The sequence below is a fragment of the Mytilus galloprovincialis genome, chromosome 2, assembly GCF_965363235.1.
Source record: "Mytilus galloprovincialis chromosome 2, xbMytGall1.hap1.1, whole genome shotgun sequence".
NCBI lineage: Eukaryota > Metazoa > Mollusca > Bivalvia > Mytilida > Mytilidae > Mytilus > Mytilus galloprovincialis.
The window spans coordinates 21,733,341-21,760,104 of record NC_134839.1 but is presented as its reverse complement, the minus strand read 5'-3'; the positions used below and the strand labels follow the sequence as shown (position 1 = coordinate 21,760,104).

Genomic DNA, 26,764 nt, shown 5'->3' with positions numbered 1-26,764 from the left:
TGGTTAAAAACAGTTTTATTTGGATAGCCCATCTATCTCTCTGATTAGCAAATGGAAATGCAAATTTTGAAAATAATCACCACATTTTTTTGGTCAGTTCTGGTAAAAATTATTTTACAACTGTAAATAAAAACTTTTAAATTCCAAGGCCTTCAGTCGGCCTTAGAAGCGACGAAGCAGCGCATCTATTTTGGGTGGGCAAATATCCACTTTTTGATATGGGACGAGCTCTGACGTCCCACGGCCCCAGCTTGTCTGGCAAAACAGCCGTTGGACGTCAGAGTAATCTCGGACTAGTTTGGATGTCAGATGGAATTTTTGAAAATTCTTAATAAAATTGAGAATGGAAATGGGGAATGTGTCAAAGAGACAACAACCCGACCAAATAAAAAACAACAGCAGAGGGTCACCAACAGGTCTTCAATGTAGCGAGAAATTCCCGCACCCGTAGGCGTCCTTCAGCTGGCCCCTAAACAAATATATACTAGTCCAGTGATAATGAACGCCATACTAATTTCAAAATTGTACACAAGAAACTAAAATTAAAATAATACAAGACTAACAAAGGCCAGATTTTAAAAAATTCTAATTAAATATTTCGTGGAAGGGCAGACTAAACATTTTCAGTGGTTGAAGATTATAAACCCTAGTTATCACACACAAGAAAATCATATTTTTTCGAAGATATCCATTTTCATCATCCAAATTAAAAGACTGTCGTCAAGTACTTTTAGAAAAAAAATAGCGATTCGAACACACCTATATTGTTTTTGTGATTCATTAGATAGGTATCTCAATTGACCCATATATTTCATCTTTTTGTACTGTCATTTTTTTTTACGTTATAAAGTCAACCTGTAGCTTTGATATATTATAATGATAGAATCTGAAGCGAGATGCTATATAAAATACTCTTGCTTTGTACGTTTTAAAGACAAAATATACACCCCAAACATGCCCTAACATAAAAAGGTGCACTCGATTTTTCTCTTTTCGATACAATCGTTACCAGTTTTGGGGAATTTTTTCTTGATTCACATAATGGAAGGGCAGACACGAAAATTTCTGAACTAAAAGATTGATATGTTCTCCGTCCGTGATAAAAAAAAATCGGAGGTTATGCATTTTCTACATCCAACTTATACATGTAGATACTATATATAAAAAAGAAGATGTGGTATTATTGCCAATGAGACAGCTATCCAGAAAAGACCAAAATGACACAAACATTAACAACTATAGGTAACCGTAAGGCCTTCACCAATGAGCAAAGCCCATACCGCATAGTTAGCTATAAAAGGCCCCGATAAGAACCATGTCGTCGACTTGATATCTTATTGTTTTGCATTACTATGTAATAGATACATTGAAAACTTATGCAAATGGTGTTTTTAAAATAAGAAAATTGTCGTTTTATTTGTTTCTATTAACTTTTTTTGTTACTATATCAAACACTACAGTTAACTTTTATCGCTTTCTCGATAAACACAGAGCTTCGATTCTTTTGTTCTATTTCAAAAGTGTTTCCGCCTGCATATATCAAGACAAATTAAGATTTTAATCTGCTTCCTCTGGAACCATACACATGGGCTCGATTACCAAATATTCGTATGTATTATTAATGTTTTTAATGCTCCATTTATTGGCATTGTGTTTTTCTGGTCTGTGCGTACGTTCGTCCGTTCGTCTGTTTGTTTGTCCGTTTGTCCAGCTTCAAGTTAAATAAAATTGAAACTTAGTATGGTATGATCTTTTTAATTCTAATGCCAAATTACAGTTTTATCCCATTTTCATAGTCCACTAAAAATAGAAAATGATAGTGTAGATGAGGCATCCGTGTACTAGGGACACATTCATGTTTCTTCAAATTTTCGTCGTATCGCTGTCAATTTGTGTTAAAATTTTAACGTCGATATCAATAAATATTTCATTGTTATAAATCCTAAATATGGCCAATTATATTATAGTTTAAAAAAAGAAATTTATGAAACATATTTATATCCGCTAACCGAGCCCCTATTGAGATCGACAAACCCAACAAAAAAGCTTTGAATACAATACGGATATTTCTTAGATTTGATGGTCATCCTATAAAAGTTACGGTCGTCCTATATAAATTACAGTCAGTCTTTACAAATTACGGTCATCCTTTACAAGTTACGGTCATCTTTTTACCAATCACGGTCATACTTGTTTTATGTTACGGTCATCTTGAAAATATTTTGATTATGATTTACGGTCATCTTAACGATTTTTTCAAATCGAATTTCCCGTTCCATGCACATGTCTCGGAAGTAATTAGTGATTTTCGAGTGATTCTTTTATAAATTTACATCGTTTCAATGTATGATTTGTAAAGAAAATGATATAGAAACACTTTAACAGACAATACAGAAACTGACCTAATTTTTCATCCGACATCTTGGGATGACCGTGAATGCAGTTACGGTCATCAGCTTTACCCCAGTGGTGAATGTTCTGTTCATTAGCTAGGATTTCATGCGATTAAAGTCATCAAGTTTGTGACCCAACTGTCTGATATGCTGAGAAACTTGGAGCAGTGGCTTCTTAGAGATATCACTCCTATGGCCATTGAGGCGTTTGTGGAAAGGCTGCTTTGACTCACCAACATCTTCGCTAAGCCTTGACTCTTAGTGCCTGACTGTACGGGATGATCGTAGTCAGGTGAGCAGGATGGCAACTTTTAGGGGGCTGAAGTGTCTGATAATAGATGTACTTCTGGAGAATGTCTTTCGTGCGAGGAAAAACGCTATAAATAATACCTACAGATGCAGCATTCATCAACGTTCCACAGTAAGTCAACCGAAAATAACTATAAGATATTTTGCAATGTTACCTGCAAAAGTATGAATGTTATTAACATACTGTAAAGTTAAGTTTGTACCCTCCAATATGTTGGTGAAGTCAAGTTGGTCGAGTGGTCTAGCGCGTCGGATACAGTGCAGGCGATTTGGTGTCACGATATCTCAGTAGTATGAGTTCGAATCCCGGCGAGGGAAGAACAAAAAAATTGCGAAAGCAAATGTACAGATCTAACATTGGTGGGCTGATGTTTAGTCGAGTTTTGTATATAACATCACCGAATAGATTTTTATTGTCGAAATCCGGATCTGGTGTACAAAATGTTTGCACCTCATGTTTGTGGTATAACATCTTTGCAGCAAGTTTTTGTTTTCTGTTTAGTATTAAATTAATATCAAGATCCATTTTGTTACATCTTGTGATCAGTTTATTTGGCAATCGCCAATGGCAGTCAGCAGGGTTTAAGAACATCAGTTGTTCGACCTGTTAGTCAAATGCGTTTTGTTAAGACATACTTTTTCACTTTTTTTGGTCTTTTGGAAAATGTTGTTCGTGCTGTATTTAGACCCTTCTACAACGAAATTTGTTATACATGCACACGTATAAAAATTGCGGTTTTTATCCATCGCAATCATAGATTTGAACGTATTTTTCAATTTAGACTTGTATATATATATGTATATAGAAGTCAATAAGAAAGACCAACCAGCAAATGTATGTATCGGCTAGACTAGAATAGACGATACTATGCAGATAAGGAAAACAAATATATTATATATAAATTTGAACAACGGGGACCTTATTCACAAAGCATCCGTAAAGTTATCGCACCCGTAAACGTTGCGGAATGGCTACGAAATTTGAATTTTCGTATTCACAAAAGTTGCGGAGATTTCGCATCCGTAAACGTTGCGGAATATGTCCGGGAATACCTGAAAATATTTACGGGACGTCCTGACTATCCGTAAACGTTGCGGAATCGGGCACTTGTGTTTATTTTAAATCATTTTATATTAGTTTTACTTCAAAAAAAAAATCATTACAATTTTAAACGAGTTTTACTTTACTCCAGTATATTTCTTTGCAATCAATGGTATGGAAGTGAATACTTTGTGATATTCTCTAGTAAGTCTCTATTACCACTGGGGTAAAGCTGATGACCGTAACTGCATTCACGGTCATCCCAAGATGTCGGACGAAAAATTAGGTCAGTATTTTTATTGTCTGTTAAGTTGTTTCTACATCCTTTTCTTTACAAAGCATACATTGGTACGATGTAAATTTATAAAAGATTCACACGGAAGTCACAAATCTCTACCGAGAAACGTGTATAGAACGGGAAATTGGCTTTGAAAAATTCGCTAAGATGACCGTAAATCATCTTTAAAATATTTTCAAGTTGACCGTAACATATAATAAGGATGACCGTGATTGGTAAAATGATGACCGTAATTTCGAAAGGATGACCGTAATTTATAAAGGATGACCGTACCCTTTCATAGTATAGCCGTCATTTCTAAGAAATATCCGTATTTGTATTACCTTTTTTGTATCAAATAATTAATCGTGTTGGTGTAAGACGTATTTATAAGACAACATTAGTTTAAACAATATTTATTCAGATAATTCATCATGATACGATATTATTCAAAGGAAATAATATTCAGGATTCAGAAACAAGCAATTTGCTTTTACAAATCTGTCTCCTTTACAAAAATAATACACTTATTGAACAATACATAAATATAAATACTGGCAGAAAAAGGGAGAAGGTTTGGATCCATTAAAACGTTTAATCCCGCTGCAAATGTTTGCACCTGTCCTAAGTCAGGAATCTGGTGTACAGTAGTTGTCGTTTGTTTATGTAATATATACGTGTTTCTCGTTTCTCGTTTTGTTTATATAGATTAGACCGTTGGTTATCCCGTTTGAATGGTTTTACACTAGTAATTTTGGGGCCCTTTATAGCTTGTTGTTCGGTGTGAGCCAAGGCTCCGTGTTGAAGGCCGTACTTTAACCTATAATGGTTTACTTTTTAAATTGTTACTTGGATGGAGAGTTGTCTCATTGGCACTCACACCACATCTTCCTATATCTATGTTATAAATATAAGCATATGAAAAAGGTGAAAGAAAAAGAAGAAAAATTTAATGAAAAAAAAATAAAAAAAATAAACATGAATTATTGTAATGTATACAGTGTGAAATGCTTTGGTTCCTATTGAGTGATGAAGCATTAACATCAAGGATTAAACGTTTACTTTTAATAATATATTTCTGCACCAAACTAAATAAAAGACTATTTTGCTCATCTGAGAGTACCGTTGATCCAAAAAGCAAAGTTTTTGTGTTAACTTGGACAGGAAGAACTGAAACAGAATCCAATAGTTCTTATCTTAAATTAGTATATATAGGAAAAGATAACAGGAAGTGAGAATTTGTTTCTACATCACCACAAATACAATTTGGAGAGGCTACTAAGTTACGAAGGAAAAGGTGAGAATTCAATGAGCTTGAATCCACTCTTAAGCGAGCATGAAGAATTTGACCAAAACGATGTCCTATATAATAATACGCTGGGATCTTACTATTTTGTGTACTAATTTGTTTTTTGAATAATGATAAAGATTCACATTTTCTTATGTTTAAGTTAAGAGTGTTCCCTAGTTTTGTTGTTGCAGGGATGAAATATTCAGAATATAAACGGGTCCGTGTGTTGACTTGTGAAATATTATTTTTCTGTCTTGTATGATACTGCCTACTGAATCAGGCAATAATTCTCTTAAATACTCTTGAGTTTTATTATTCAAAATTTTGTGATAATGAGTTAGTCTGTGATTACGTCTTCTTTCAGATAATTTTTCCCATCGAGTTTCAACATATAAATTGTTTATACTGGTAAGTTTAGTACCCCTCGTGAAGAAACGCGCTGCGTCAAGCTGAATACTTTCAAGTTTAGCAATCAAATTCTGATTTTGAGAGTCCCAAACGACATCGGCATATTCAAGAATTGGGCGAACAAATGATATGTAATTTTTTTCAAGTCAAAATCTATCAAGAACATTTTTCATTTTTCTCATTATATTTATTCTTTTGTAAGATTTAGAAACTATATATTAAATATGGTCGTTCCAGGATCCGTTGTTAGAAAAAAGACACCCAGATGTTTGTGTTTACTTACTGTTTGTAGCTCTTGGGTGTTCATATTTAATGGAGGATGAAAGGGTCTATTTATTTTTATGGAAATTATCATACTTTCAGTTTTTTGGGCATTAAAATTAACAAGCCATTTTTTTACCAATATTATGACAAATCTTATCTAGATCGTCATTAAAATTTTAGCTGTTTCTGTTGGATTGTCAACCATAATATATAATGAAGTTACATCTGCGAATAGCTTAATTTTAGCTCGAATGTCTTCTACAATATTGTTTATAAATATAAAAAAGGAGAGGGCCTAGAATGGATCCTTGTGGGACGCCTGCATTTACAGGTAAGCATTGGGAACTTGAACCGTTAATAACCAGTCCCTTATGCCAGACTCGATCAAACGCTTTACTTTTATCACAGAATACTATCCTTATTTCTTTACCGCTATCTAAAGCCTTCCAAAAATCATTCGAAATGTTAATTAATTGATTAACTGCTGAATCCCCCCGTGTTAAGCCCGACTGATTTTTCGTTAAAATATTATTGCGCATAAAGTGATTGTAAACATGTTTATACACATCGTTCCATACACTTTGATATTACACTCAACAAGGAAATAGGTCTATAGTTTTTAACGTCATTCGGTTTACTATTTTAATAAACTGGGGTAACATTTGCTCTTATCCGTTGATCTGGAAAAGTAGACGTACTTAACCTTGTTAACGATAAGTTAAATAGTTTACATAGTGGATACTTTAAAACAGAAGATGCTTCTTTTAAGATCTTTTAACAATTTGGGACTTATGAGGTCTGGGCCAGAAGCTTTTGTGGTATTAACAATTTTCAATACATCTTCAACTTCAGTAACAGTAAGTTCTATATAACTTATGTCATCACTAATATTATGAAGTTCTTCAGGTAACACAGCACTTGGATCATCAATATTTGACTGGGAAGAAAAAAATCGATTAAATTCATTTGCCTTTTTCGATTTCATCAAATATTAAGTTGTTATTAACCATTAATGGGGGTACACTTGTGTCGGTTTTTTTTAATCCGGATATTTGTTTAACCGTTTTCCACCAGTTAGTAGTTGACGGGTTACTGTTCATGATTTTTTTAATTAAATTGTTGTTATAATCATCCTGCGATTTTCTTATTAAACTAGTAACTTCATTTCGTATTTTCTTAAATTTTGACCACTACCTATGGGTTATTATATTTTTTAGCCTTTCTGTGGATTCTATTTTTTTTCCTTATCTTTTTTTAACATCATTTGTTAGCCATGGAGGTTCATTTTTGCGAACAGTTATTATTTTATTTGGAATACATTTTTCAGCAGCTTCTATGATAGTTTTTGTTATTTCGGTTGTAAATTGTTCAACATTATTTAAGTTAATTACAGAATTCCAATTTTTTTCAGATAAAATGTTACGATATCTGTCATAGTCTCCTCGATCATATAGCCAAATTTTCCGCTTAAAATTTTTTTGACGACATTTTGGAAAGTTCAAAAGACTGATTATAGGACAGTGAAAACGTATTTGGTCTAATAAAGGGGGCCCGACTCCACAGTAATTTATTATGCGAGCATCATTTGTTATAAAAAGGTCTAACAATGATGACGACGATTCAGTAAAAAGAGTAGGTTGATCTATCATTTGAGTAAGACTAAATTGGCCTAACAAAGGTGTAATTTTTGAAGACAATATTATCCTAATGGTAGACAAAAATAAGACGTGCTTCAAATACATGGTTCGTCATATGTAGCATCCAACTAAAAGCCAAATAGTTAAAAAGAACTAACCGAGCCCCTATTGCGACAAAATCAACAAAAAACAATGCATACAAATATGGATAGTTCTTTCAATTGACGGTCATCCTTTTAAATTTAGTCATTCTTTATAAATTACGGTCATCCTTAACAATTTACGGTCATCTTTTAACCAATTACGGTCAGCCTTGTTATGAATCGCTTATCCTGTTACGGTCATCTCGATTTCGATTTACGGTCATCCTCGCGAATTTTTCAAATCCAAATTCCCGTTGTATACACGTTCCTCGGTAGAGATTTGTGACTTCTGTGTGAATCTTTTATATATTTACATCGTATCAAAGTATGCTTTGGAAAGAAAATGATGTAGAAACACCTTAACAGACAATAAAAATACTGACCTAATTTTTTATCCGACATCTTGGGATGACCGTAAATGCAGTTACGGTCATCAGCTTTACCCCAGTGATTACAGAAACCAATTGAGGAAGTCAATAAAATAAATCAAAATTACATAAATATAACGAATAAAAATTGTACAATAGAAAATTAAATAAAATTATACTTAAGTACGTTTGCTGATTGATTGATAGATAGTATTCACCATTCCAATGTTGCAATTCATTTTGAACCCGCCTTTTTACGTTCCTGAACAATGATGTGTTTTGTATCATTAAAAAACACTTTTATCATTTTATGATATAGAGCCTACAGGTACCAACATTTATTCAAATTAAATGTGGAACTATATTTGTCACTTACCTTCTGAAACAAGAAAAAAAGGTTTTCTTAAGAATTTTAGTTGCGGGAACACTATCAGAACGCATAACCTGTGGCTCTAAATTATCTCTATTTTACAGATTATTCGTTCTGTCAGGAGATATTCCTGTACTTTGTAGTTCATTATTACATAAATTACGCATATTTGAAGGTTGTCAAAGCATATTGTTACCACGAGATAACATTGTCAGCAGTGTTATTACAAAACAAAAAGGGAAGCAAGATGGTTTCTAAAGTAAAAGTCTATGATAAAGGTCTGAGAACGAAACTGTATGACATGAACATTGTCTTTTGAATTATTGGTGTAAATTCAAATAATGGTCATTTAAGTTAATAGTTTTTATAAAATTAACACAGTAACAAGAATGTTGCCATAGTATAAGGATGCCCTACTCGCACTATCATTTTCTTTGTTCAGTGAACCGTGAAAATCTAATTTGGCATTAAAATCATAAAGATTATATTATAAGGAACATGTGTACTAAGTTTCAATTTGATTGGACTTCAACTTCAACAAAAACTACCTTGACCAAAAACTTTAACCTGAAGCGGGACAGAATAGCGAACGAACGAAAGAACGAACGAACGAACGCAAGGACAAACGAACGGGCGCACAGACCAGACAGCTAAATACCCCTCTACTATCGTAGATGGGACATTATTAACAACTATGGGTTACCGTACGGCCTTCAACAATGAGCAAAGCCCATACCGCATAGTCAGCTGTCAGATCTACTTGTACGTGTTGAGCGCTGCAAAGAACGGACGAACGAACGACTATATTTGTGATGTTTCCCTCATCATTGTGGCGGGAACACCTCACGTAGGAAAGGTATGACGTCATTGAATATGTATGACCTCATATATCTAAAATGGCGTTCCAACTGATGTTCCAACAACAAAACAATAACGCAATGAGAAGAGAAAGAATATTTCGTGACAGAACGCATCCCTTAGATGTATATGACGATTTTGATTTAATTAGAAGGTACCGAATGCCAAGAGAAGCTATTCTCAATATTGTTGACATGTTAACAGATGATTTAGAGCCAAAGACTATGCGTTCACATAGTGTTCCTGCAAGTCTCCAGGTTTTGACTGCCCTAAGATATTGCGCTACTGGATCATTCCAGCAGGTTGTAGGTGATTTAGTTGGTCTAAGTCAACCCACAATATCAAGAATTGTAACCAAAACTTCAAGAGCATTAGCAGCTAAAGTCGCTGATTTCATTAAATTCCCGTTATCTCCACGGGAACAGCTTGCTGTCAAGCAAGGCTTTTCAAATGAATTTAATATGCCAAATACAGTTGGTTGTGTCGATGGTACACTAATAGCCATCAAGAGACCTTCTGAAAGAGAAGATGCGTATGTTTGCAGGAAAATGTTCCATGCATTAAATGTGCAAGGTGTATGTGATAATAAAAAAAGGTTGACAAATCTTGTTGTCAAATGGCCTGGATGCACGCATGATGCGTACATTTGGAACAATTGTGAACTAATGAACTATATGGAAAATCATCAAAACATTGGTCATCTTCTTGGAGATTCAGCATATCCTCTTCGCCATTACCTATTGACACCACTAAGGAACCCCATTGCACCTGGTGAAAGAGCTTTCAATTCAGCCCATAAAAGAGCAAGACAAAGAATTGAAGACACATTTGGTCGATGGAAGAGCAGATGGATGTGTATACATAAGTATGGTAGGTTCAAAAATTTAAAAAAAGTATTATTTATCAGAGTTAACAACTTTTTTTCAAATATACAATAATTTATAGATTTATCGATTTACAAAGAACGATATAGCAGTTTCTCTATGTAAAAAAAAATAAGCCATTGTAACAAAAACCAAATATTCTGCTTTTTTTTCTAATCAATATTTCAACTTTTGATTTCTTCCTTGTAGCGAGATCATCATTACTTTTTATTTTTATTTTCTCAACTCTTTTTATGAAACTTGTCTTCTCATATTTTATTTCAAAATTCTATGTCATATTTTCTTAATATAAACATTTGTTTTGATTAATAGTTTTGATTTCCCTGTAGGTGGACCATTAACAGTTCAACTTGAAACAGCAATAGATGTTATTGTGTCAACTGGCATTCTGCACAATATATGTGAAGATCTAGGATTACCAGTAGACCTTCTGGATCCGGAGGAACAGGAAAATGAGGACGAGAACGATGACATCCAAGACATTGATGGGCGTCATTTAAGAAACAGGCTAATAGCTGATAGATTTTAAGGTAACGCTTAATAAATTGACTCTAAAATCTAATATTTAATTTCACAAATAATAATATTCTGAATTTTAGACAGACACACAGACACAAATAATGTTAGTTTCGTGAATTCGAATCAAGAGACATAAACGCCCCACGAAAACGATGTTGGCTCATGTATTCCGTCATTATCTGTCTCTTGTCTTTTTGCTGATTCGAATCTCTTTTCCTCAATCAAAAGGCGTCTTTTTTCGACTGCTAACCGTTCCCTCTCAATAATTAAACGTTGTCCCTCTATTTCGACAAGTTGTCTTTGCAAGATTAAACTGAAAATCGAAAGACTTTATAATTATAACAGTTGGTTAGGTAAAAACTGATTAAAGGTTAATGAATATGCTTTTGGCCACACTGGTGTTCAGTTTCATTCTAATGAATAAAGTACTATAAGAAATGAAGGCCGTGTGTTTCTTTGAGACTGGAGACATATAATGCAATCGAATGTCAATACAACAATATTGTATTATATGCAAGTGTGAAGGTCGTATGCTAATATCTATATGTTTTATCACTCTTTTGTTAAAGGATTGCTGTCTGATGATTTATTATATACAAAATCTTCTTTTTTACATCGATTTTACATATATTATTAGTAATAACTTTTTCAAATTGATATTTCTAAATCAAAAATATACATATGTGTAGTGCTGTGTTATTCTATAATATTTTTATTGTATCTTTTCAGATTTGAAATAGCCTTCCTGTAAAGGAAAAAGATTAATTTAGCCTTCATCAAAACAAAGACGCTGACCGTGCATGCTTTGAAAAGACAGTTATTTCAGAAATCATTAAATTTCAACATAAACAGTCTATTTTGTTGTGATAGTTTCATGATAATGTTCAGTTCAAGTGTTATTTACCTTTCACTATCCGTTTTCTTCTGCTTTACTGGTAGGTAGTTTTCTGATTCTGTTGGCCTTTTGGGAGTTTGTCTTGTATGATCTACGTGCAGCACTTGTGTGATATTCCCAGTAGTATTTTCAAATGGAGGCATAATGGCAGATACAACAGTCTCAGCACATGACGCTTTTATTGGTGTCTAAAAGAAAAATATTATATTGATCCGATGAAATAAAAACACGCATAAACTCTTTATTTGCATTAAGGGCATACGATACAGTTACAGGGGAGGTAATGACGTTGCTAACGTAAATTGTTATTTTCGCGACGTCAAACGGTGACTTATCGGGAAAAGATGCAGTTTTCGGCTAATTTCTAACATTCAAACTGATTTAACTTGAAAACGAGTTCATGGACCCCCATTTTTTAAATTGACATTTGGTTTGATTACGTAAGAAGATTATGTGTACCAATTTTCATGAAAACGTAAATAGTGCAATTTTTTTTAATTTGATAAATATAAAGCCAAAAATTACGGTTTTTTCCTACATTCATGATCATTTGATAAATTTGAGTTATTTGTAAAAATGAAATGTACAAATTTATGCAATATTTATATAACACACAAATTACAAATAATTTTACAAAAAACAGATCGTGTTTATGTTTTAAAACAAAAAAGTTATGTATTTCTATCGAAAGGAAAAATATGTCCACAAATCCGCATTTTGAGGAAATATCTGAAATTTTAACCTCAATTTACTTAAAAAGTAGCTCATGAAGGTATATTTTTTATAACAAATTTGATTTGATCAGGTTTAAAATAGCCTATATGCAAATTTTCATCAACTTGTAAATACAGGATCAAAACAGTCTGTATCGTATGCCCTTAAATTGAGATACAAGTATTCCTTTATTCTTTTATTAACATACTATATAGTAAAATATCATTTCTATCGATCATCCCGGTGGGAAGTCGTCAAGAACACAGTATTATTTTATTTAGGGGGTTCACTCGATAGACGCAAATTTTTATTAGTCTTAACTTCAAGGTTAATCGAGCAAATTTATTTAATAATTGATTTTTACTTATCTTTACTTTACACGAGCTCATGAAGGTCATTATATCTGATTTTATTGCTGTGTCCACAATTATTATTCTACGTATATCACCTGTATCGGTGTGGACAATTCCATGTTTATATCACATGACATTTCCGCGGGAAATTCTTCTATTGAGACCGTACGAAGAGATGTAAATTTGGATTAATGCATATATGTATTGTGAAATATATTGTTCTCTGTGTATATATTTTTGATGAATTGATGATCACATTTTCTACAACATAGTTAGATGTCAGGTTTGTACACATTTAGTCTCTACTCTAGTCTATATTCAAACCTGAAGCCAGTGGTTCAGTGAAGGGATACATGTGCTGCACATTTCAGGACATTTCAACCAACAAAAAACTATTGAATATTTTATCAGCTGACATTTCTATTTTTAAAGGCAGTGCTTTAAGGCCTGACTTTCAAGTCATGAGGTTCATCTTTTCATACGCAATCTATGCAGGGGGTCTTTTGGCCAGGAATAGATCCGGAAATGTTCGAATTTCTCCTCTTCTTTTTATGGTATGATATGGTTTTTGTTTCTTTCATTTACATTGTGGACTAAAGAAACGATCAGTGTGTATTGTTCGTTTTATAGAACTTGTTATTAATGTGTATTTTGCATTATAAGCAGTCAACCTGACTACAAACTATCATTATTTGTATTCCGTGTGGAAAGAGGTCGGGTCAATTTCGAGTGTTATCTGACATCTAAAGATTTTTTAATTAGTTCAGACGTTGATATAACAATGAAAAGTCGACTGAACATGATTAATATTGCATCTTCTATAATTCAAAGCGGAATTCGGTTTATAAACGAGAAACCGTAAAGCGTTTTCAATTTCGGTATTAGTTATGTATGTTGTCTACGTATTATCCTGGTTCCCGGTACTACGTTCCGGGTATTAGCTATTTGATATATCTGATGTGTAACATTACGATCAGGTACCAGCCAATCTACGTGTGTATGTGTACATGATTTCCCGCCAAAATGACCGACTTACAGCTATGGAAAAATAGTCCATAAACGTTCCGTATAATGATATGCAAATTCATAATTAATCGTAACTTTTTTTTATCTTTATATAATAAATATAACAAAATGGATTCCACAAAATTGAAAATAGCATTATTTTACGAGGATTTCTAATATTTTTTTCACTTCCGGGCGCAGTAATACGTATGTTTTGAAGAAGCTCTAAGAAATTGACAAAGTGAATTGAGAAGGAAACGGATAGATATACGTCCTTGCTATCAGGTAAAACAATTTAAATGTACAGAAAAAACACATTTACTTCACACAAATAGTACAGGCTTAAGCATTTTATTGTCTTATACACGACTGTAGTCTGGTGTTTAAACGACGGCGGTGACCTACAAGGTACGGGTCATACTGGGTCAAGTCTAAATATGTAAACATATCCACGTGCTATTAGGTAGAAAGCATCGTAATGCAATATCTACAATTTTTTCCTCCTTTATACATCGTTTAACCAGATATATTTCTCTTTCAAATACACTTAAACACGGGTTGTATGTACGTATCTTTTCTAGTGTTTTCTTGTCCTCATTAAAGTTCATTTGTTGATGTTTAAATATTTTTGAACGACTGAACACAGGAGTGAATGAATGCAACAATTATATATACTGAAGACTTGGGCTGTACAATGATAGTGTACGTATATACTGATAATTATTCTAGCAGTAATTATGTTAATTTAGGATATAATGACAGGAATTCATGAGCTATGCCTCAGGCTTTCTGAAAAAAATATCAATGACAATGTAAACAGGAACAAAACATTGACACGAATGATGCTCTCTTCTATGTTATAGTTATTTAGGTATGTGTGTTGCACAAGTTTCAAAAAAACTTAAGTTATAAAACTTTTTTTCAGGGCACAAACCCACTTTAAAGAGACTTGTCTACTGCCATACCCATCCTATGTTCATGCACCATTTGCAAGCAAGAGACTGAATGGTTTGCAAAATTAAAAATCAGGACGGTTTCCAATTAAACCAAAAGAACTAAACTGGATGAATATTGTAGGAGAAATCTAGAGGAAAGTTTTGATTTGTGAAATTGGTTTTCCTGAAAAGTCATTCATCCTAGCCTGCAGAAAGGAACTATAACTGTCCACCACCAACTGACGAGCTAATGTTGAGCTTCACATATGGAATTACTCAAATACCATCAATGTCTATGTTTTCAGCACAGATTTCACAAGTTATGACACAGCTGTGCTTTTTTTTATACCTGTTAAAGAGTTGTATACTAAATTTTATTTTTTTATCAATAAATATATCTTGTGTCATTTAAGAACTTGTATTTTGCCAAAAGATGCATACTAGTGAATGAAAGTGGTGCAGTTCATTTTGCTTGGTATATAGAATTGAATTACAATTGTTCATGTTATTGGAATGCATATAAAAATAAGGAGATGTGGTACAATGTATATACATGAAATTTAGTGAGTTTATCAAGCAAAAGTGAATAAGAAATAGGTATAAGCAGTTACAGGTACTACTGTACAATCTCAAACAATGAGAAAAACTCATACCGTAAAGAGAATTTCATATTTACAAGTAAGTTTTGTTTTTGCGCTGAATAATTTTCTTCTATTGTTTTAATTGCAAATATGGGAAGTGGTTAAAATGCTAATGAGACAGCTGTTATGGCCACAGAGCCTTAATTGAAAACTTCTTTTTCATTCATACCGGTAGATTTTGCCTGGAGGTAGAAACATATCTGCCAACTTTTCAAAATGCACATGGGGGTTTTACATGAAAGATGGTTCATATAGTCATACAAAACCTTCAAGGGGGCCTTCAAATGGAAGCAGGACAATTTGCCCCACTGGCTAATCGCCTACTTTTAAAAAAACCGCCACAAACTGATTTATCAAATCGCCCCACATGTGAAATTGGTTAAATCATGTTAAATATTACTCCTGCCAACCCGCCCTACTTATAAAAAAAACGGTAATATTTAGATTAATATATATATATATATATATATATATATATATATATATATATATATATAATTAAAAATAAAAACTCGCACCACTTTAATGAAAACTAATCTACACAGAATACAAACAAACCGAAAATTTATTTAATTACTATTATTGATATACTGAAATTATAATTCTAAAAAAAAATGTATTGTTGAAGAATAACTAAGTTTTGAAGCTTAGTTATTTGCATAACAATTGAAAAGAAACCTGTTAATTGTATCATAATGCAATATAAGGAATTTAACTTGTATTCAACGGGATAACATCTTTTTCCATAAGTGGGGAGAGTTGGCATTACTAAATTCATCCTGGTTAATAATATATTTATCTAGATTTCACCGATTTCCATTAGGTGGGACCAGTTAGCAGGAGTAATATTAACGGAATTTAACTTATATACAACGGGATAACATCTTTTTACATGAGTGGGGCGAGTTGGCATTAGTAAATTCTTCCTGGTTAATAATATATTTATCTAGATATTATCGTTTTCTATTAGGTGGGGCAAGTTGGCAGGAGTAATATTAAGGGATATAACACATTTCACAAGTGGGGCGATTTGGTTATCCAGGTTGGGGCAGTTTTTTTTTAAAGTGGGGCGAGTTCGTGAAAAAGTGGGGCTATTTGCTAATGGGGCGATTTGTCATGGATTCCCTTCAAATATATTCTAATGTTGTTTTTGGCTTCTTCGTGCATAAACAAGCTCATTGCCATTGTTGAATTAATTGTTTTCTTTAAAATAGTCGACAAAATTGCTCTTACAAAATTTCCATTTGGGAGCCTCGAGCTCGATGGGGGAAATACTCTGCAAATACTGACAGTTGGCAGGTATGGTTATCAAAAAAGTTGATGTGTTACTATGTACATTTACCATTATGTTACTTGATGTTCTTGCTATACACACAGTACAGAGACTAGTCAATCTTTGTGAACTATTTTTTATGGGAGTCATAGAATATGCGTATACAATCAATAATTAAAAATAGTCTATTTATATTGAAAAGGAAAAGTTCTTATATGTCTAAAGAAGAGGGACGAAAGACCCCAAAGGGACAGTCAAACTCATAAATTAAAAAGCAAACTGACAAGGCCATGGCTAAAAATGCATTTCATGGCGAGGCACAGAAAATATACTGTAAACAGTAGACTATAGATATAGGTGAACTAGGTACAAAAGAACTCTAAATTCTACAAACCACCTCTGTTCTATGGAAGATAATGATATAACTGAACTAGAAATACACACAACCTGTAATTAACTGCCTTTACAGCGCTTTCGCGCTTTGATTATTTCACCTGCTATGGACGATTCTCTATAACAATTAACATTGTATTTTAGGGGTTGTTTACATTTTGAGTCGTATGATAATTGTATGTTGGACGATTCAATATAACATTGTATTTTAGGGGTTATTTTAGTCCAAATAATTATGACGCCTTTGACGGCTATTTTATAATTTTTTTTGGACGCCCTCCTGCGATGGCATGCTTATCTGGACTAGGGTTATTTACATTTTGAGTTGTATGATAAACGTATATATATGTTTGTGTGTGTTTCTAAATGAAAACAGCTCAATTTTATGATACTTTATTGATGGTCATTGATTTTAAAATTTATTATACAGAAACGTGACACGCAGTTTATTTACTCTTTGAGTCTGTCTAAATGACCTACATGTACATTACAGCCATGAAAATGGTATATCCCAATTTACTCGTGGCATTCACGTGAGAATTCCGCAGATACCATACTGCCATATCGAATTTACCAATAACAAAACAAATATATACATGTACATGTATAGTCACAGAAGTTTGAAATTCTAGCAATGACGGTGTAAAGATATGACAAACTCACTATCACAGTAGAATAAAAAAATAGGGAGGTAAACCCGAAGGTACACCCCCACCCCATCCTTATTTTTATCTAGAAAAGGATGTGGTGGGGTGGGGGGGCTTAAGGCCGTTCTACGTTGACGAATTTCATTCATATTCACATTGATAAATTACATGCAAGTATACGTCAATGAGGACCCAACATGCCCAATGTCAGACAAAGAAAACAAAACGACATATAGGACATATAGAGGGCAAAAATCAGTCTTCAACAATGGACAAAATAAAGACGTAAAGCTAACTGTTTTGAGAGTATTATAATTTGGACTTTGTTAGATATTTTTCAACAAATTTATAGTTGTTTTTTTTGTTGTGAAAATATTGACCTAGAACTGTCTTTACATCTCTCTCAGACAATCGAAGTTTCAGTTGGTATAACATGTATAAATCTTTTCGGTCCCAATTTGTATATAAGTATCAATTATAATATTTTTGATTTGTGATTTATGTATATATTGCAACCGGATTTTACTGGCAGATGGACAGTAAATTCAGATACAAAAATGTATATTCAAAACACTGCTTTAAAATTATTTCATTTAAACATAAAATGTCCATTCAATACAGTGTTTGATAATGATGTACAGTGGAGTTTTCGGTGTCCGCGCGGTCGTTGATACCGCGCATTAGCTAATTTGAAGTTCAGATTTCGTTATATCAACAACGTAACGCAAATAAAATTGTTCTTGTTATTGTTTTAGCATTCCGACGAGATAAAAAAGAACAAAATTGATAAGTTCCAGATTGAAATAATAACTGCAATCACGTGATTTACAATATTGGGCCAATGTCCATTAAAAAAATACAGCATCAGATAATATTTGTTTTACGTAAGTCAAATTTCTATCAGATTTCAATAATTTTTGCTCTGTATCCTTGGCAGTGTGCTTGGTTTGAATTTAGCTACCTTTCGTAGAAGTAACTGCAATGATATGAGTGAATGATTGGAGAGTAAGTTATTTTTGGAAGGTATGCGCGAAATCAACGGACATTGGAGGAACTCTCAGAACAAGGGTTTCCCCAATTTTGGAAACACATTACACAAAATCTTGAGGGTGAAACCGTACAAGCTGATAATTTTATGAAATAAAAGTTTGTTATGAATGTATTCACACAATATTATCCAATGATTGGTTTTGTCAGTTGAATGTATTCACACAATATTATCCAATGATTGGTTTTGTCAGTTGAATGAAGTGAAGTTAAAAGTCTTAGGTGTGCGGATACACCGGACTGCAACGTATTAAAATCTTAATGAATGATAAACGACTCACTCTCTCTGTAAAAAAAAGATATTTTATAATCATGATTATAATTATTATACTATAATGAATAAAATTCAAAACTTTGCGTTATTTCAAAAAGGTTTGCATTATAACGGAAGCATAGAAAAAATATATATAAAACAATTGTGTGGCGCTAATACGCTCTATAGTAAATTTTCAATCCGAAAAAAAACATACCTTCATGGTATCACAACCAGTTGAGATACCAAATACTCTTTCTTCCCCAACAACTGCTACAACGTCTTCTTCCATTTTACTTAAGGCTATAAAACTAGAAACTCCGCCTCCTGTTTTCTTCCGCTCATTTGTAATAGATGTAGCCTTCTTTTTGGTCCCTCTCTTGATGTCATCCCATTTCTTTTTTATTTTCTCTGTGGTTCTGCTTGTAAAGGATACTGCGTTTACCGCGTTTTGTACTTTTTTCAATGCTTCTTTCTTTCTTGTATTAGAAACAACATCAGAAAACTTGCTAAACAACATGACAGAATTTTCTTTGACATTGTCCACGATGGCATCTATTTCTTTTTCTGTAAATCTTGGCTTCTTTGTTTTTTCTTCTGTTCCTCCACAGTTGGAAAGCAGGTCACGGTTTGACCCCAAGTTTATCAGCAACAATAGAGTCACGTGACCGTGAAAATTCAGTAAAAAAACGGATGAGACAAACCTCATTTTAACTCACTGAATACTATTGTCGTAATAAAAACTTATTGACCTAACTAATCTTGAGTATCCATAGTTTATTCTCGTCAAAGCTCACACATCAAATTAAAGTCCTTTATTCTTTATTTTATCTGCAAACTTGGAGTTTGGGTGAAAATTGTCAAGTCTCCTGAACGAAAAATCTAAATATTTACGAGGAAACTAAAAATGATGGGCTGAATTTATATTTAATAAAGCATCTCATTAAGACAAACACTCGATATGAATATCTCGGCAATAGAATGTTGGATACGCAAACGTCAAATTGATTTCAAACCGAAGCGGTGGTTTTTACGCCGATTTGTGCAAGTGGTTATCTCCCCTTAATATCACCAGTCAAAAATAAAAACCCAGCAAAATGCATAAAAATTAAAAAAGGAGTTTACTTTACAAAAATTAGAAAGAAAATAAACGAAACTCGATTTATAACTATGTTATGATAATATAAAGAAGAGATACTTCCCCCTATTTTTCAGAGAAGGACTTAATTAAATGTAAATATTAAAAGACAAAATAATATGAGACAGGCATTACCTGTAAATGGGGACGAAGTCTGTATGAATTATTTTTTTGTAACTTAAATATTTGTTTAAAAAAAAAGAAACGGAAATACCGTAACGTTTCCGATTTTGGTTCTATTGTTAGGGATTTAGTTGTGACGTTATTTAAATTATGACGTCATATGCAATGTAAACAATGAACGCTATCATCAGGTAACGTTTTTTCATATCAAGGAATGATTTAAAATGAAATTGGTATTGCGCGTTCCTTCCTATTTTATACTAGACTGATAAATATATATTTTACTCTAAGTTTCATACAAACGAGACCGGAAAAAGGAAGTACATTGTACATTTCTGCGCAGGTCCGGGATTTCAAAACACGACAAAAAAAATTTGAACGATTTTGAGTTCATTAGTACAATGAAAAATTCGGGAAATTTTCCCGTATTTTTTTTTTATTGAATTTTCTACTGTTATTGGGGACTCCGTCCCCATAATATGAGGCAGGCATTACCTGTGAAATGGGGACGAAGTCTATGATTTTTTTTTAAATCAACAATGTTAAAAAGAGAAACGGAAATACCGTAACGTTTCCGATTTTGGATCTGTTGTTAGGGATTTTAATTGTGACGTTATTTAAGTTATGACGTCATATTCAATGTAAATAAAGAAACGCTGTCATCAGGTAACGTTTTTTTTTATAACAAACATTTTTTTTAAAATGAATTAGTATTAGTTCCTTTGTTAGACTGATAAATAAACATTTTATTCAAAGTCTCATGTAGACAAGACCGGAAACGGAAGTAGATTTCTGCGCAGAACCGGAAATTCAAAACCGCGACAAAAAAAATTAACGATTTTGAGTTCATTAGTACAATGAAAAATTCGGGAAATTTTCCCGATTTTTTTTTTTTTTTTTTTTTTTTTTTTAATTTTCTACTTTTATTGGGGACTCCGTCCCCATATTACTGCAGTAAAAAAAAACAATTCAGTAATGTGGATAAAGACACCTACATGTAAAATTAAAAACCTAGCTATATTGAAAGAAATTAGATCTGGCACGTGAGATCTGGCGGATGAAATATACTACACGCAGAATTTTTTTTAAACACTTCTGATTATATTTAATGCAATAAAACATAGTTTATACAATTTCAATAATCTTTCTGAAAATTGATATAATTATTAAATAAATAGTACTGATCATATATATTTTATATTCTATAAAGTGTGACCAAGAGTCTCAACAAATTTCTTCAAATTAAGAGAGCCTTTAAACTCAAGCCTATGTTTCTTAGTTGAACAGTAAATTACAAAAAAGGGATCTATAAGTTTTATACCAAAAATATTGACAGAAATTCTGTAAAAAAAATATATGCTTTAAAATTATAAGTGAAAGTGACACAATTTTGAATTTCAGAATCATAATTTATTATTGTAAAATTAAACTCTGAGATTAGCTTGCACAGTAGCCCTTTGTCTTATTTCTCAGGGTATAATTTTATAGATTATGAAAGTAAACTTTTTGGAAAAAATGGGGCTTCTTCTCTTGAACAGGTTGCTCAATGCTGTATCAGCTTCTTTAAATAATTACATATTTATAAACAAAGTATTGTATATATACTTTACCTGAATACTAGTAATAGGAAATGAAATGAAACTGGTGGGACAAATTTTGTGCATTTTACTTCAATAATGATCAAAGATGCTTAAATTTGACAAGAATTTGCCATTTGAATAAATTCAATTTTGTAAGAACACATCTCTATGAATAAACTTCTTGTTTGGCTGACTTGGCTTGATAAGCTAATTTTTGCTCTTATTACTATAAAATTGAGAATGGAAATATAGCTTACTAAGTAAAGAGATAATAATATAAGCAAGAATTTATTAACTGACCTTCATTTTCTTTTTTCATATGTTTTTTTCCTACAGAATTTTCTTTGCAATGCATTTTCTTTTGCTATTTTTGTGCTTTTGTCCATCCATACAGTAGGCTATCAATAGTTTGTCAGATCTGTCAGAATTTTCAAAGACGTTTAGCTTTAAACGCAAGAAAGAAGATGTTTGTTTGTTGTTTCACTTTTCCAATGTGTAAATTTTTACTATGCACATGACCCTGACACATATTTTGTTATAAACGTTACATGACGTATGTTGAAAAAAGAAAACAATGTAACCGTCAATTTGTGTAGGGGATCAAAATGGGTTTTAGTTACTTTAAAATACAAGTATCGTATGGAATTGTGAAAATCCACAACTTTTAATCAAAATTTCATTCATGTCTTCAATAAAATCAGTATTTTAGAGCACTTTGAAACAGTTACAATGAAAAGAAGCTAAACTTTACTGTTTTGAAGTAAAAACGTAGCTAAAACCAGATAAAAATTGACATGGCTGGTGGACACTAAAATTGATGTATAAAAGTAAAAAATGATGGCTTCAAAACAGGTATAAATTTTAAATAGGTTTCTCGGTTTCATTTAAGATTATAACCGTTCTTTTCTGTATTTGGATACGCAAACGTCAAATTAGGAAAAATCGATTTTTTTGGCGAACAAAAAAGATGGCTATTTTTTTTTAGAACTGACAGGATAAAGGAATAGCAATAACAAGCTATTTTTTGTAATGTTTGTATGTCGTAAAGAAATTATATTGGTCACAAAACCTACAAATTTTAAGATTTAATTGTAATAAAAGCATGACAAGTTGCAAAAAATACTTTAAACGTCAATCTTTTAGCCGATTGATTTGGCGGACTTTTTGACGTTACGGACGACTGTAGCGCCACCTAATTAATTCCCCCTGCTATTGTTGCTGATAAAGCTTGACGACAACGGACGTTTCCAAGAACTTGCTTTCCAACTGCATGGCTGACGTTTCTTTAAAAATGACGTCATATTAATGACTTCATCAGTTCCATTAGAAAATAGATGATTGATTAATGGATTGATTGATTGATTGATTGATTGTTTGCTTGAATTTTGAATTAATTGATGAAATTACGATATGATTGAGTGTTTAAATGTATAAATTGTGTAAGTAATAGACTAATAGATTCAAAGTACGGGTTTCTGGGGTTCAGTTTAACAGCTAAAAACTGACTTCTAATTGACGTATGTACATCGCCTCGCTGTTCTTGTGGCACCGTCTTTACCTCGAGTATGGGTAGTTCTTACATTAAATCCAAGCAGAGTCAAATCAAACACGCCACGGTTAAGATTGACAATTGCAGCTTCTCCGCTAAACATGCCACACTAAGGAGTAGAGCAAAGACTCGTCGGCATAGAGTAAAACTTATGTGTCCAGAAGACCGACATGCCTTTAGGCTGGTTATTACCTCATGAAATAAAAAAAATCTGCTGAGCTTGTCGGTCTAGTACAAAGCAGGGTATATAATCATTTAACATTAATATGTTATCGTTCGGAATATAAATATTAATTCGCCGCTGGACGCTCAACCGTCATCCATCCATCCATCCATATTGTTCATTGACTTACATGTTTTAAATCGACATGAGGAAGAATTTTTTGGAAAACGAAATGTACAGACGACACATGACTCTTTTAAAAATGGTTATATGTTTATATATTGTATTGTTGGATACATGTATACCTTACTCTCAAAAAACATAGTATTATTTATTTTAAAAAGAATTAATTAAGCTAATGAATTTCGAAGTGATGTTTCAAGTCATCATAGAAAAAAGTAACGACGACTGAAAACGAGGTTCATTATGAAGAAAAATTTATTTCTTAGAAAAAAAATCAAAGAAAACAACAGCGTAGACTATGATAATCAAACAAAAGTTTTAAGAGACATTTCAGCATACAATAATGGCATGTCATAGGAATTTTTCGTATATTTAATCCTTTATGTAGATTTGGGTCTGAACAAATTATCAGAGAAAATAGAATTGACAATATTAGAAATAAATGCCAATTTTGCAGAATTTATTGATATATTACCTCCGACTTAAACTCACCAAGTATACATATATTTAGACAATATACGTATAGTGTCTTGAAATATGAAATTTATTTGTATGAGGCTTAGAAACGGGAAAATGCGAGGTTTCAATACCCTATACGTATATTTTTTTTATACTGAAATCGATAAAAAAAAATTAAAAAATGTAACAAATATTGTTAAAAAATAAAGTGTTTGGAATTTCCCTCTTGGGGTACCATTTTGGGGTATTTCCCTATGAGCGTAGTCCAGGCGGTAAGACATTGATATTTTAAGGAATTAGAAAGGGAAAATTATTAATAAACTTATTAATAACATTTGATAAACATGGTATATATAAATGACCAATTTGAAGACATAACAAGTTACATAAAAGTTTGACCATTGTTACGACACGTTGTCATGGTTGTGACGTGACGTTGTTGATGAAATACGGTAGTTCCGAGAAGTAGGCGGGGCTATTAGGTTAGTTGGGGTCATTGACGTATAAAGCTAACGTTTATACGTATAGCTTTATAAAGCTAACGTTTATACGTATAGCTTTATCTGTATAGTAAAATAGCTGATTGCAGTATATAATCAATCCTTTTGACTTTATAATTTTTGTTATTTAAAACGTCGGCTAAGTTACGACTTTATATGATGAAAATTAATTAAATTAAATATTCTTTTGTGAAAATGCAGCGCATATCCATACATGTAATTAATGAATCGCTCTACAGTGAAAATGAAAGTCTAGTATCATTATTCGACTGTTAACATGAATCGCATCGTTGTTAGTGGAATTTGATTCATTATTAACAAGCTGATCAACAAAACTAGTTTTAAGTTATACAACATTATTAGTCATGTGAAAATGTACATTTTTCTGCAAATGAAACTTAACTGCTACTTTTGAATCTCTAGCACGCTCTGTTCGTGAACTATTCTTAATATTTATCTACTTGTGTATCAATTTTAAACCTGGATGGCTGTAGGCGCAATACCTTTATCGTGAATTTATAAAAACAGTACACATTGTATATTATTTCTTATTTCATTAAAAATCATGAACTTGTCGTCTTTTTAGCTCACCTGGCCGCAAGGCCAAGTGAGCTTTTCTCATCACTTGGCGTCCGGCGTCCGGCGTCCGTCGGCGTCCGTCGGCGTCCGTCGTCGTCCGTCGTCGTCCTGCGTTAACTTTTACAAAAATCTTCTCTGAAACTACTGGGCCAAATTTAACTAAACTTGGCCACAATCATCATTGGGGTATCTAGTTTAAAAAATGTGTCCGGTGCCCCGCTCAACCAACCAAGATGGCCGCCATGGCTAAAAATAGAACATAGGGGTAAAATGCAGTTTTTGGCTTATAACTCAAAAACCAAAGCATTTAGAGCAAATCTGACAGAGGTAATATTGTTCATCAGGTCAAGATCTATCTGCCCTGAAATTTTCAGATGAATCGGACATTTCGTTGTTGGGTTTCTGCCCCTGAAATGGTAATTTTAAGGAAATTTTGCTGTTTTTGGTTATTATCTTGAATATTATTATAGATAGTGATAAACTGTAAACAGCAATAATGTTCAGCAAAGTAAGATCTACAAATAAGTCAAAATTGTCAGTTGATCACTTTAGGAGTTATTGCCCTTATAGTCAATTTTTAACCATTTTTCGTAAATCTTAGTAATCTTTTAGAAAAATCTTCTCCTCTGAAACTACGGGCTAAATTTAACCAAACTTGGCCATAATCATCATTGGGGTATCTAGTTTAAAAAATGTGTCCGGTGACCCGGCCAACCAACCAAGATGGCCACCATGGCTAAAAATAGAACATAGGGGTAAAATGCAGTTTTTGGCTTATAACTCAAAAGCCAAAGCATTTAGAGCAAATCTGACAGGAAGTAAAATTGTTGATCAGGTCAAGATCTATCTGCCCTGGAATTTTCAGATGAATCGGATAATCGGTTGTTAGGTTGCTGCCCCTGAAATGGTAATTTTAAGGAAATTTTGCTGTTTTTGGTTATTATCTTGAATATTATTATAGATAGAGATAAACTGTAAACAGCAATAATGGTCAGCAAAGTAAGATCTACAAATAAGTCAACATGACCAAAATGATCAGTTGACCACTTTAGCAGTTATTGCCCTTTATAGTCAATTTTTAACTATTTTTCGTAAATCTTAGTAATCTTTTAGAAAAATCGTCTCCTCTGAAACTACTGGGCCAAATTTAACCAAACTTGACCATAATCATCATTGGGGTATCTAGTTTAAAAAATGTGTCCGGTGACCCGGCCAACCAACCAAGATGGCCGCCATGGCTAAAAATAGAACATAGGGGTAAAATGCAGTTTTTGGCTTATAACTCAAAAACCAAAGTATTTAGAGCAATCTGACATGGGATAATATTGTTCATCAGGTCAAGATCTATCTGCCCTGAAATTTTCAGATGAATCAGACATTTCGTTGTTGGGTTGCTGCCCCTGAAATGGTAATTTTAAGGAAATTTTGCTGTTTTTGGTTATTATCTGGAATATAATTATACGACCGCAAAAATTATAATTTTTTGGTCGTATATTGCTATCACGTTGGCGTCGTCGTCTGCGTTGTCGTCGTCGTCGTCGTCGTCGTCCGAATACTTTTAGTTTTCGCAC

General features: G+C 32.8%; 2 protein-coding genes and 1 long non-coding RNA gene across 3 annotated transcripts in view; 2 read left to right on the top strand and 1 right to left on the bottom strand.

Annotated features, from left to right (window-relative positions):
- LOC143063113 (uncharacterized) overlaps positions 1–26,764 on the top strand; it is a 51,880-nt gene that overhangs the window by 13,506 nt on the left and 11,610 nt on the right. The gene's annotated exons all lie outside the window — the stretch shown is intronic.
- On the bottom strand, positions 10,887–19,509 carry LOC143061929 (uncharacterized). The gene is made up of 3 exons (XM_076233794.1): positions 19,137–19,509; positions 11,668–11,846; positions 10,887–11,076 (listed from the first exon to the last, which is right to left on the bottom strand). The coding sequence occupies exons 1-3, from the start codon at positions 19,437–19,439 to the stop codon at positions 10,887–10,889; spliced, it is 672 nt and encodes a 223-aa protein (XP_076089909.1). The 5' UTR covers positions 19,440–19,509.
- LOC143063107 (uncharacterized) lies at positions 13,148–15,072 on the top strand. The gene is made up of 2 exons (XR_012974939.1): positions 13,148–14,015; positions 14,656–15,072. It is a non-coding gene; the product is annotated as an uncharacterized LOC143063107 (long non-coding RNA).